Genomic DNA, 13,496 nt, shown 5'->3' with positions numbered 1-13,496 from the left:
AAGTAAAATCAAGGACTTCAAAATTATATTCACAAAGCAAAATGGATTATTTTCAGAAACATTCAATGGCATATTCTCATTTGTGTTTTACATAAATGCAGGTCATTGATTAACTAGTGTATAGTTCGATGCTAGATTTACACACATTAATTGTTACAATCGTCGTCTGAAGACCACGCTTCATTCAATATACTGCTAATTTCAAACTGTGTGTCATTGGCACAACTTATATTTCTACATTCTTCACGTGCCAGGAAACATTCCAGCCATGTTTCCTACAACTACATCTCACTGAAACACAGCAGATTTTGTACTTAAGGAGGGCAGGTGATGTGGGAAGAAAGTTTGGCTCTGTGGGTACTAGACTAGACTTCCATATACAAGATTCCATAATCAGCTTAATGGGCTCGATTCATCTTCCTTCCCATTCATTGCTGCACTTGATAATATACGTGGAAGCTGTAGTAGCATGTGGCTATTTCAGTTGGAGGTAGGTTCTGAGGATAGACGACAGTGGTGTTTGTAGTTTTAGCAAAACCTCTGGAGCCAAAGATACCTTATTTCATATCTTGGTTTACCGTCTCAACAGGAACACATCTGCAAGTTGCCTAAAATGTTCATCACTCTTATACTTGTTTAGTTCTATGCCTTATCCAAGATCATACATTAGTGATGTAGTATTATATTCCAAGAGTATATGAGTGAAGAGAATGTACTTGCACATCTCTCTATCAAGTTTTTCTTTGACTGCTTTAATTTTCCAAAATTCTGATCTTGTTCTTAGCATTTTGCTTTTACTCTGAGCTGAAGAATAGTTCACATCTCTTGAGATGTGCACAGTGACAGAACAACATCGCGAGATTCTTACTTTCACTAACAAGCATTGTGCTGACTGAGGATATTTACTTTACTGCCTTCTGAATTATTATAAGATCAGCGTCCTGCTTTACATGATACATCTTGCATTCATAGCTTTGCATTGAAAAATTGATAAACCTTTGCTTGTTTTTACGTTCAACAGGAACTGTATCCTTTTTTATTTGAATATTGTATCTCCTGTAAAATTTACTGTGAGTTCAATGAGTACCATTTATATGTAGTATCTTTGGTGGATGAACCTTTCTCTTATTTATCGAACACAATAATTGCTGTCTAATAATTTATACTGATAGTTAGTATAAAACCTGCTAATGGCACCTTAAATTATTGCACATCGTCAAAGAAACTGCTGCGAAAATGAGTCTCATCCATAATGCATTGAACATTCGGTGATGATTCATCTGTTTCTGTGGTGTTAACAAACCACATTGTATCTGATAATGATAGCGTGTTGAGTTTTTTTGTCAAAAATAGAGTTGGAGGATAAATACACAATTTCTATCTCAAAATAGCCTCTCTCTTCCTCTTTCTTGTACTGTGCAGAAACAATATAACACTGAAACAAAAGCCAAGGATCAATTTCTGTTTCTCTATTCATCTTCAAGGAAATTCTGGTGATTAGAGTCTCTGACTGATAATTTGTCTGCACTCAGTTACATCATATTTTGTCATTAATTCTAAGATTTTAAGCAAAGTTTATTTGGGCCACTACACATTAAGAACAACATATTCTATTACTATGAAGAGCTAGATCAGCACTAAAGGGATTCCTTTATTGGAAAAAGACAAGGAGCTTCTTTACGCTTTACCTATCCATTTCAATATGTGTGTTGTCTTTGTGCTGCTTACGTGTGGTGTATGACACTTTACTAGATTTTTGCAATGTATTATTGACTTCTGCAAATGATGACATTGACAACAAATACAAGCAGAAGTACTTTGCATAGAAGTTGTAACCAGAAGCTACAAACTATAACAAATCTCATACAAATGCTGTAGGTGAAGTTTCCAATATCCTTTGCTTCCTTTATACTAAACTTTAATATGTTGTTGTAATATGTTGAGAAATCCATGTCCCAAAACCACAGTCTTGCTGTCCTCAAACTTTCGTTGATACTTTTTTTTTCTGCGAGTTTTTCTTTGTGTTCTTTAAAACAGAGGCCTGGTTAACGTCTTCAACCTATTGCAAATCATCATTTGCTACATAGGTATCCTCAGTAAAAACTGCAGATTTTACTTTACTAGACCTACTTGAGGCTTACCACTAAATCGGTTTTTAATTCCACTCTCTCTGGCAAATCCCAAACCATGAAGTTTGTCCTTTAATCCTCTTCATTCTCATACACATTATTTAGAGATGTTTAGAAAGGGATGGTGTTGAACAGCTCTGACAAAATTTATGTAATAAGTGTGGTGTCTTACGGTAGGTGCTAATGCCTTACTATCCGTTATATCTCCTGCAGAATTTGTAACATATACGACTTTCAGCATCTTCCCAATTCCTGATTCGGCGATAATATAGTTAATGCAACCAAGGGAGCTCATCTCAACAAAAACAACCTAGTAAGAACACAAGATTTTGAAAATCGCTATCTTGTGGTTCACCTTCTATAATCATCTGGGCCTTCCACCAGATCGTCTGATCAAAGGTAGTGATCTTCAGTGTAGAGTAGATACAGGACATGCCACTTGGATTCATGTCTAGTGCAGGCATGAAGACAACGGACGGATTTCCAGTATGATATTCATCATGCAACATTTCTTCTATTAATAATTCGTTGGTTTAAATTTCTCAACAAGTGGGTTTCTCGACATCACTGATTATTATTTCATCACGGCGATTGTACGAGAAGTGTAAGTTTTTGTGTTTTTCTCAGTGTATTTGTACTTACCTGTTACCATTATGTCTGAACTAGCACACCGTACACCACTATTAACAGTACACGCTCACACGATCGTTAAGAAACTAAGAAATTTCTAGTGAAATTAAAAATATTAATAGAAGAAATGACATTTATTTTATTCAACAATGCATTAAAGAACAACTAACCCCTAATTTTGTAAAGGTAAAACTTTCAAAAAATTTTAATAAATACACAAACACTATCTAAAATTTACAGAAAAAACTACTTAAAGCCATGTTGAACACGAAATACAAAGAACTACATGACTTACAAAAAAAAAAAAAAGAACCTACACCATCAACTGGCATGCTGCATTAAACCAAAGATTTACGAACTTATACAATGAAACATAAACCAAATCAACACTAAAAATGACAGAGACAAAGAGATCTGCCACAACAAAAAACTAGAAAAACTAAGATGCAAACAACAAAAACGACAACATGACAAACCCTTGACTAACCTCATAATTAACAGATCCAACCGACAACTGAACACAGACGAGATACATCTACTTAACCATGGACTCACTTTGCAATAGCACCAAGGTACATTCCAACCTCAGAAATCAAAACATGTTTAGAAGATCTAGCCAGGAGACTTGTGATACTTTCTATAGAAAACAAAAACAAGAAAACAACCAAAAACAACCAACAGAAAGAAGACAACTTAGACAATTTTATTGGCATTCAACAACCAAACTTCCCAGGAAAAATCAAATTTTTATATTTTCCAGAAACACCTAAAAACAACATTTTAAACGATTTTTTTAAAGAATTTTCTCAAAACCATCAACATAATTTCACAAAACAGAAAACTAAAAAACAATCCTACAAAAAGAGACATTAATTCCATTAAAAACCTAAAACAAGACAAAAACATAAAAATTCTAAAAGCAGATAAAGGTAACGCTATAGTCATAATGAACACGAATGAATACATCCATAAAATGAATAACATCTTATCAGACACGAACAAATTTAAACCAATACGCACAAATCCAACAAAGACACACGAGACGCAACTGAACAAATTACTACTACAAATGAAAAAAGCCAACACAATTTCACAAACACTTTATTCCTACCTACGTAAAACCGACTCACGCACACCGCAAATATACGGCATCCCCAAAACCTCATAAACCAGATTCTCCATTACGACCAATAATGTCCACATATGAATCGTTTAATTACAATCTTGGTAAATACATAACATGAACATTCTCCAAATATGTAACATCAGTCAGCTCATTCATCAAAGACCATTTTAATTTCAAGTCTAATCTAAGTCAACTTAATCATAAAGCCTTAATGGCCAGTTTCGATGTTATATCCCTCTTTACAGAAGTTCCAACCACTGAAGCCTGCAAGATAGCCTTAGAACTCTATATCCGAGACCCTAACGCATCAATAGACATTCCCAGCAACCAATTAGCAACCCTCATAGAATTCACCACGATAAAGACAAACTTCATGTTCAACAACCACAACTATATACAAACAAATGGCCTAAGCGTGGGCAACCCAGTATCACCAGTTCTAGCCAATATTTTTATGACACAAGTTGAAACACAAGCAATTAACACAGCATTGCATCCACCACTATACTGGTACAGATATGTGGATGACACGGTTGCGGGATTCAAATCTACAGAACACATACTTAATTTTTTCAATCGCATTAACTCTATACATCCCAACATTAACTTCACATGTGAACAGGAAGAAAGCAATCAAATATCATTTCTTAACCTCAAAATTACGAGAACTGACACACAATTCAAAACAGAAATCCACCGAAAAATCACCCATACTGGACTATACATTCCTTGAGACTCAGCACATGAAACAAAACAAAAACTCAACATACTAAGAAACCAAATAAACACAGCCATAAAACTATGCTCACCAGATAAAATTAACGATGAATTAGACAAAATAAAACAATACTTCATCAACATCAATAAGTTTCCTCCACAAACCGTAGAAAACATTATACGCACACACCTAGACAGAAAGCAAAATCAACCAACTAAAGTAAATACAGCTCACGAATAAAAAAATCACGAAACCATATTCTGCTGTATACCATATATTCCTGACATCAGCAAACAAATAACCAATATTTGGCAAAAATTAGTAACAAAATATGACATTCCAGTTAATACCAAATTTATTCAAAAACCAGGCACAAAACTGAGGTCTATACTATGTAAAAACTACAATGACAAACACCACACCAACATTATTTATAAAATACAATGTAATAACTACCACGACTTCTATACTGGAGAAACAAGTAGAAAAATGGAAACCAGATTCAAAGAACATAAAAAGTCACCTTCACACGTTTTCGAACACTGCAAGTCAAATAAACACAACATAACCATAGAAAACACTCAAATACTAAATAAAGAAACAAACATAAACAAACGCAAAATTAAAGAAGCCTTACTTATACAACAACTTAAACCCAAAATAAACCAATATAAAGGAACGCCTTTATACCTATATTAATATAATAAAATAAATAAAATTATATATTCAAACATCTAATACCGCCCTCTACATCTCGACACACAGTTACACAACCCCTTTCAAACATGTGGTCAGCTTCCGGTCAGTCACCTCTTTCTTTGTGAACCTGACGATGACCGAACAAGGTCGAAACGTTGTTCGCTCTTCTATGTAAAACATTTTCTCAACCCAAACGAGCCGTTTTTGCATATAAATTTCTCAACAAGTGGGTTTCTCGACATCATTGATTATTATTTCATCACGGCGATTGTACGAGAAGTGTAAGTCTTTGTGTTTTTCTCAGTGTATTTGTACTTACCTGTTATCATTATGTCTGAACTAACATACCGTACACCACTATTAACAGTACACGCTTACACGATCGTTAAGAAACAAAGAAATTTCTAGTGAAATTAAAAATATTAATAGAAGAAATGACATTTATTTTATTCAACAATGCAGAAAAGAACAACTAACCCCTAATTTTGTAAAGGTAAAACTTTCAAAAAATTTTAATACATACACAAACATTATCCAAAATTTACAGAAAAAACTACTTAAAGCCATGTTGAACACAAAATACAAAGAACTACATGACTTACAAAAACAAAAAATGAACCTAGACCATCAACTAGCATACTGCATTAAACCAGAGATTTACGGACTTATACAACGAAATATAAACCAAATCAATACTAAGAACGACAGAGACAAAAAGATCTGCCACAACAAAAAACTAGAAAAACTAAGATGCAAACAACAGAAAAGACACCAAAACAACAAACCGTTGACTAACCTCATAATTATCAGATCCGACCGTCAATTAAACACAGACGAGATACATCTACTTAACAAAGGACTCAACTTCGCAATAGCACCTAGGTACATTCCAACCATAGAAATCAAAACATGTTTAGAAGACCTGGCCAGGAGACTTCTGATACTTTCTACAGAGAAGAAAAGCAAGGAAACAACCAACAGAAAGAAGACAACTTAGATAATTTTATTGACATCCAACAGCCAAACTTCCCAGGTAAAATTACAAATTTATATTTTCCAGAAACACCTAAAAACAACATCTTAAACGATTTTTTTAAAGAATTTTCTCACAAAACCATCAACATAATTTCACAAAACAGAAAACTAAAAAACAATCTTACAAAAAGAGACATTAATTCCATTAAAAACCCAAAACAAGACAAAAACATAAAAATTCTAAAAGCAGATAAAGGTAACGCTATAGTCATAATGAACACGAATGAATTCATCCAAAGAATGAAGAACATCCTATCAGACACTAACAAATTTAAACCAATACACACAAATCTAACAAAGACACATGAATCGCAACTAAACAAAATACTACTAAAAATTAAAAAAGCCAACACAATTTCACAAACACTTTATTCCTACCTACGCAAAACTGACTCGCACACACCACAAATATACGGCATCCCCAAATTTCATAAACCAGATTGTCCATTACCAACAATAATGTCCACATATGAATCGTTTAATTACAATCTTGGTAAATACATAGCTTGGGCTTTCTCCAAATACGTAACATCAGCTAGCTCATTCATCAAAGACTCTCTTAATTTCAAGTATAATCTAAATCAACTTAATCACAAAGCCTTAATGGACAGTTTCTATGTTAAATCCCTTAGAGAAGTTCCAACCACTGAAGCCTGCAAGATAGCCTTAGAACTCTATATCTGAGACCCTAACCCATCAATAGACATTCCCAGCAACCAATTAGCAACCCTCATAGAATTCACTACGATGAAGACAAACTTCATGTTCAACAACCATAACTATATACAAACAAATGGCCTAAGCATGGGCAACCCAGTATCACCAGTTCTAGCCAATATTTTTATGACACAAATTGAAACACAAGCAATTTATAGAGCATTACATCCGCCACTATACTGGTACAGATATGTAAATGACACGATTGCGGGATTCAGATCTACAGAACACATACTTAATTTTTTTCAATCACATTAACTCTATACATCCCAACATTAACTTCAAATGTGAACAGGAAGAAAGCAATCAAATATCATTTCTTAACTTCAAAATTACAAGAATCGATACACAATTTAAAACGGAAATCCACCAAAAACTCACCCATACTGGACCATACATTCCTTGGGTCTCAGCACATGAAACAAAACAAAAATTCAATATACTAAGAAACCAAATAAACACAGCCATAAAATTATGCTCACCAGATAAAATTAACGATGAATTAGACAAAATAAAACAATACTTCATCAACATCAATAAGTTTCCTCCACAAACCGTAGAAAACATTATACGCACATACCTAGACAGAAAGCAAAATCAACCAACAAAAGTAAATATATCTCACGAATCAAAAAATCACGAAACCATATACTGCTGTATACCATATATTCCTGACATCAGCAGAAAAATAACCAACATTTGGCAAAATCTAGCAACAAAATACGACATTCCAGTTAATACCAAATTTATTCAAAAATCAGGCACAAAACTGAGGTATATACTATGTAAAAACTACACTGACAAACACCACACCAACATTATTTATAAAATACAATGTAATAACTGCCACGACTTCTATATTGGAGAAACAAGTAGAAAAATGGAAACCAGATTCAAAGAACATAAAAAGTCACCTTCACACGTTTTCGAACACTGCAAGTCAAATAAACACAACATAACCATAGAAAACACTCAAATACTAAATAAAGAAACAAACATAAACAAACGCAAAATTAAAGAAGCCTTACTTATACAACAACTTAAACCCAAAATAAACGAATATAAAGGAACGCCTTTATACCTATATTAATATAATAAAATAAATAAAATTATACATTCAAACATCTAATACCGCTTTCTACATTTCGACACATAGTTACACAACCCCTTTCAAACATGTGGTCAGCTTCGGGTCAGTTACCTCTTTCTTTGTGAACCTGACGATGACCGAAGAAGGTCGAAACGTTGTTCGCTCTTCTATGTAAAATATTTTCTCAACCCAAACGAGCTGTTTTTGCATATAAATTACAAGATTATGTTGGAAGTGCTTAAGGTCAAAGAAGGCGGTAAACATGTTTTCCATGAAATTGTATTGTTACGGTAAATATTAAAATATAAACACTAAAAAATAACTTGATCGTGATTAATACTTTCTTAGTAACAGTTTATTTTGGAAGGCACAAATAGCAACTTAAAATACCTTGTACATTGACAAATGATATCTTTTAAGCTATATCTGATCGAGACTCGATTACGTAAACAAACAAAACTACATATTCAACTTTAAAAGTATAAATTATTATCTGACAAAAGTTTTTAAATAAAAAATAATTGGAAATAAGTACTGTTTATTTGAAAAGTCAGAATTTAAAACGTAATAACAATTTGAAACTTAGTGTCTTGAAACTAGACTAATAAGTTTGACGTGGTTTTTAAGCTTTCTCTTGAAAAATCATTTAATGATCATCAAGTGAAATCCATTGAGAAGCAAGTTAGTTGTAGTGGTAGATCAATGATTATTTTACTTCTAGTATTTTTCAGATTTGAAATGTTTATTTAAGAATATATAAATATGTTTTTTCTTTGACTTATGGACTAAAATTTCAATTTGAAGGAAAAAATAACAAAAAGTAAGGAAATATTTCACAAATTCTAAGTAAATAACTGAAGTTTAGTGTGTTTGAACTTTATTCATTCCACTTAAAATATTACTTGGCCACGGCTAAAAGAGCAGACATGTTTGGTGGGAAAGGGATTCAAGCCCACGCCCCACAAATTGCGATTCGAGGGCTATAATCAAATGACCATGTCAGGCCTAGCTTGATGTCTTTCATGAAAAGATAATTAGCTTTGGATAATGCGTTATTAAATCCTAAATGTTTAATTAAGCATGTACAAATTTTATCCTTTATAATTAGTTCGCGTACCTATTCAATGCACCTGGAGGATACAGAGACCTCCCGAGTTGACGTAGGGTGGTTAGGATCAATAAAATAATATGGGGAGCATATAAAGCCCTGAAGGTGACACAGATGCTTAGATCTGAACGTTGATCAAGCTGTGTCACTCGTCATAGAATCGTGAGGTCTACCCAACTTTCACAGTTTTTGTTTATACTTGATAGGAATTTTCTCTTAAAGTATCTCAGCAGACAGCTACGAAACTGTTAAGAATGCTAAATAGCTTCGGCTTCTCTTTATCCCATGCTTGGCATAGTCAGATGTTTGAGGCACTCGACTCGTAATCTGAGAATCGCGAGTTCGAATCCCTGTCACATCAAACGTTCACCCTTTCAGCCGTGGGGCGTTATAATGTGATGGTCAATCCCGCTATTCGTTGGTAACAGAGTAGCCAAAGAGTTGACAATGGGTGGCGACGACTAGCTGCCTTCCCTCTAGTCTTACACTGCTAAATTAGGGAATGCTAGCTCAGATAGACCTGGTGTAGCTTTGCGCGAAATTCAAAAGAACAAACAAAGAGAAACAAACTCTTTATTCCTCACGCAAGATAATTATGTTCTGATTACGTGTGAGTGGGGCTTAGGCTGATTAGTTAAGTATTCTGATTGTACCAGTTATCGGGCGAAGAAATGGCGAAGGTATATATTGCCATGATGTGGTAAAGCCTGAGAGACGAACGGAAGTTTTTATCCTGGTCTTATGGACCGAAGTTTACAGATGAAGTAAGAAGATAACGTGCGATGATTTTTAAGGTTGTGAAAAATAGATTGTGATACAATTCCATAATTTAGAAGTGGAAGCTTGATAATTTTTCCAGCGGTTCCTATTAATAAGTGAATGTACACACTCGCATACACATACTTTTGTCAAATAACGGTTTATATTTTGAAAAAAAAACTAGTTTGATTAGTTTATATTTTTATTGATAATTTGAGTCACAAAAGAGATTACAGCTAACTTAAGTTGTGGTTTTCAACTTCAGTTTTTTTTCAGAAACAAAAAAGGTAGCTTGATAATTTTGCTTAACTTCGGCTTTTAAATAGTTTGTCTCACAAAGAAAAGCATAAATAAGACAGATATCTTGAAGAGTTTTTTTGGTTTTATATTTTGATCAAATTATTATTTTTCAAAAAAGTATTTTTCGAAGATTGTCTAACACTTCATTGTTATTCAAACTTGTACAAGGTAAATAATTAGTACTTCTAAATTTCAATGAAAATTCTGCATACAACGACCATTAGTGCAATTTACATACGTAACTTACAGCTAAACATGAAGTTACTGTAAATATTAAATACTTTTCTAATACGGCCCAGCATGGCCAGGTGGGCTAAAGTGTTCGACTCGTAATCTGAGGGTCACGGGATCGAATCCTCCTCGCACCAAACATGCAAGTCCTCTCAGCCGTGGAGGCGTGATAATGTTACGATCAATCCCACTATTCGTTGGTAAAAGAGTAGCCCAAGAGTTGGCGGTGGGTGATGATGACTAGCTGCTTTCCCTCTAGTCTTACACTGCTAAATTAGGGACGGCTAGCGCAGATAGCCCTCGACTAGCTTTGTGCGAAATTAAAAAAACTAAACAAAAAAAGAAACTTCTCTAATAAGGCAACACTCGTATATTCATTTTTACGCAATCTTCAGGTTTTTACTCAAATTTATATTGTAGGTATTTTATCGAAATATACGTATAAAGTTAAGTAAAACAAGATACAGTTAAAATTTGGTTGGTATCTTATTGAAAATAGTTTGCATCTACATCGCACGGTGTGTAATAAACATAAATAAAAGCGTAATCTGAGCTTAGTTTTTGAATTAATATCATCAATAGCTATTTAAAGATTGTTGTGTATAACATGAAATTATATCATTAAATTTATGTGAATTCAGTGTGTCTATAATATATTCCATGTGAAAATATAAATACTATATTTCTTTTTAGGCCATCAGAGGGCGTCGTTAAAGTCCCGTGATTTGCTATTTGAAGGTTGGTTAGATATAAATGGAATTACGAGAAGCTCTCAGGCTAGGAGGGAGACGCTCTCGTAAACTCCACGCATTGTTCACGAATAGCAATGCTTGTTCAATATCCTTTTACTGCGCTCTGCAAGTTGAGGATGTGGGTTACCATGGCAACCTCATGGTCGATAAGTGGCTCCTTGATGTTCGAGAACTTCCAGTTGTGACAGTTCGGTTGTGTGGTCATGAAGACAGAAAGTCGTTATTCTTTTTTTATTGAGATATATATCATCGTGCCTTTATTAGACTTTATTAACTGGTGAATTGTGGTTATGAAATAATTTTAAGTCAGAATATAAACTAACTTTCATGAAGTTCAAAAGAGTACATGTTCCAAAGGTGCGGCCGCTTATGAGACGATCTTTAAAGCGTGCACTGCGACTGATGCCTTCAATGTTACTTCTTCTCTTCGTCTTCTGTCTGATTGTTGTAACTCTTCTTCAGATTGCTGTTATTCATGTGCACAGACGCGCACAATACGTACCAAAAGAGCAGAGTGTTCCTGTAAATACACTTTCTCCTGTTCAGAACAAAGTGAAACCTACAACATTTGTTAGAATACCTAAGCCAACTCTCCACTCTCGGAAGCGGCAAGAATCACTGAGGATAGCCGCTGTCTTGGACAACAAAGCTCCGTCCATCAGTAATAATAAGCTGATTCTTCAAATATATACAAATATGGCCCGGTTACGACAGATCGTAGACTTAATATCATCTAAGAGAAACCATCAAATGAGGATACCAAAAACAAAAAAAAGAAGTTTCGAAAAGAAAACTAAGTTTGGTAAACTGATATTTGAAGATAATAAAGTTACAAACAAGAAAAAAAAAATGTCTCACCTTGGCAGTTCATTAAAATATATAAACGTGTTGGGCAACTCAAGAAAGCAAACAACTTTCAACGTAACTTCCAAAGAAGGTCCCTTTGGTACAAAATCTGCAACTATATTGTGTTCTGCTGTGCCTTCTGGTTTAGGTAAGAAGTTGAATCTATGTAAGTTTATTTATTATAGACTATCCTAAGCAATTTTTTCATTTGATAACATTAATTTAAACAATGATTCATGTATAAAAGTCTTGAACAATGAGTACAACAGTGAATAAAAACCACTAAAATGCATGGGAAATAGATATTTTACGTGGATTAAAAAAAGTTAATTTAGAGTTTTTAAGATTGCTCAATATTTGTTTGTTATTGGCTTAAACTTAAAGTAATGATAACAATCAGACGTCAGTTTATGTTTTACTAATTGGTTCAGGATTTTTCTAAAGAATGAAGAAAAATTAGGGTGTGGAGAAAAAAAAAGTTACATATAATAAAAAATATGATATAACTCAGTAAATTAATTAACGTTAACCTAACTTTTTCTTCCCTCTACATATAGTTGTATAAAATGTCAGATTTCAACTTACGGTTGAGCTGCTAAGGCAACGTTCACTCAAAGATTTTAAGATAGTTTTAAGGAAACTAACTATCAATGAAAACCTGTTTAAATTTTAGCTAAGTAAATTAAATATTTTGATTAAGCTAAATACGTAAATAAAGGGGAGTTTTTGTGGAAGAAAAATATATTATTAAACTATAAGTTGTCACTGGCTGACGCATAGAGTAATCTGAACAATAATCCACATAAAAAAGTTATAAAGGTTTTGAACAATAACCTATTTACTAACTAGTAAAATAAACGGCTAGAAATACGTTGTTGTCTTTTCAGGCAAATGAAAACAAAGGATACTTATACAAACTCATATTTAAATTCCCTCGGTGGAACGGAAGTAAATCCATGAACTCGCAAGGCGAAAATTAGCGATTCGATCCTTCTTGGGGAATACAATCGATAGCCTGATGAAGCTTTGTTATAAAACATACACGTCAAAGGCGTATTTAAATTATTTTTATATCTGTTAAACGTTAAACTATAATACACCAATTGTCACTTAAAAGAACTATTTTATAGCTGTTAAATGGTAATGCTCTTGATGACATTTAACGAAACTTTTCCATTCATTTAATAAACCTTTCCTGAAAAACGAAATTACTTTAACTTTTTCATAAATTTTTACTTGTCACAACTACTGTGTCATTTAGTAAACATTCTAGCTTGACTCTCTTACAGATAGCAGTCTACTTGAATAATAATATGTAAATAAATCACTAAGTTAATGAAAAAAAGGCCTAAGCAG

The 13,496-nt window shown here is 33.5% G+C and overlaps 1 protein-coding gene across 5 annotated transcripts in view; it reads left to right on the top strand.

Annotated features, from left to right (window-relative positions):
* The first annotated feature begins 11,292 nt into the window (after nucleotides 1-11,292).
* LOC143258556 (beta-1,4-N-acetylgalactosaminyltransferase bre-4-like) overlaps nucleotides 11,293-13,496 on the top strand; it is a 68,008-nt gene continuing 65,804 nt past the window's right edge. For 3 of the 5 annotated variants that reach the window (XR_013032355.1, XR_013032356.1, XM_076517685.1), the window contains exon 1: nucleotides 11,303-12,306. Coding sequence is in view for 3 of the 5 variants with exons in the window: in XM_076517685.1 (XP_076373800.1) it covers nucleotides 11,622-12,306 (685 nt within the window). In the remaining 2 variants the exon portion in view is untranslated. Of the gene's footprint in view, nucleotides 12,307-13,496 lie in introns of all 5 variants that reach the window. The other 2 variants (XM_076517687.1, XM_076517688.1) reach the window with 2 other exon arrangements.

This window comes from Tachypleus tridentatus, chromosome 8 (assembly GCF_004210375.1).
Source record: "Tachypleus tridentatus isolate NWPU-2018 chromosome 8, ASM421037v1, whole genome shotgun sequence".
NCBI lineage: Eukaryota > Metazoa > Arthropoda > Merostomata > Xiphosura > Limulidae > Tachypleus > Tachypleus tridentatus.
This window is presented reverse-complemented; position numbering and strand designations above follow the sequence as displayed.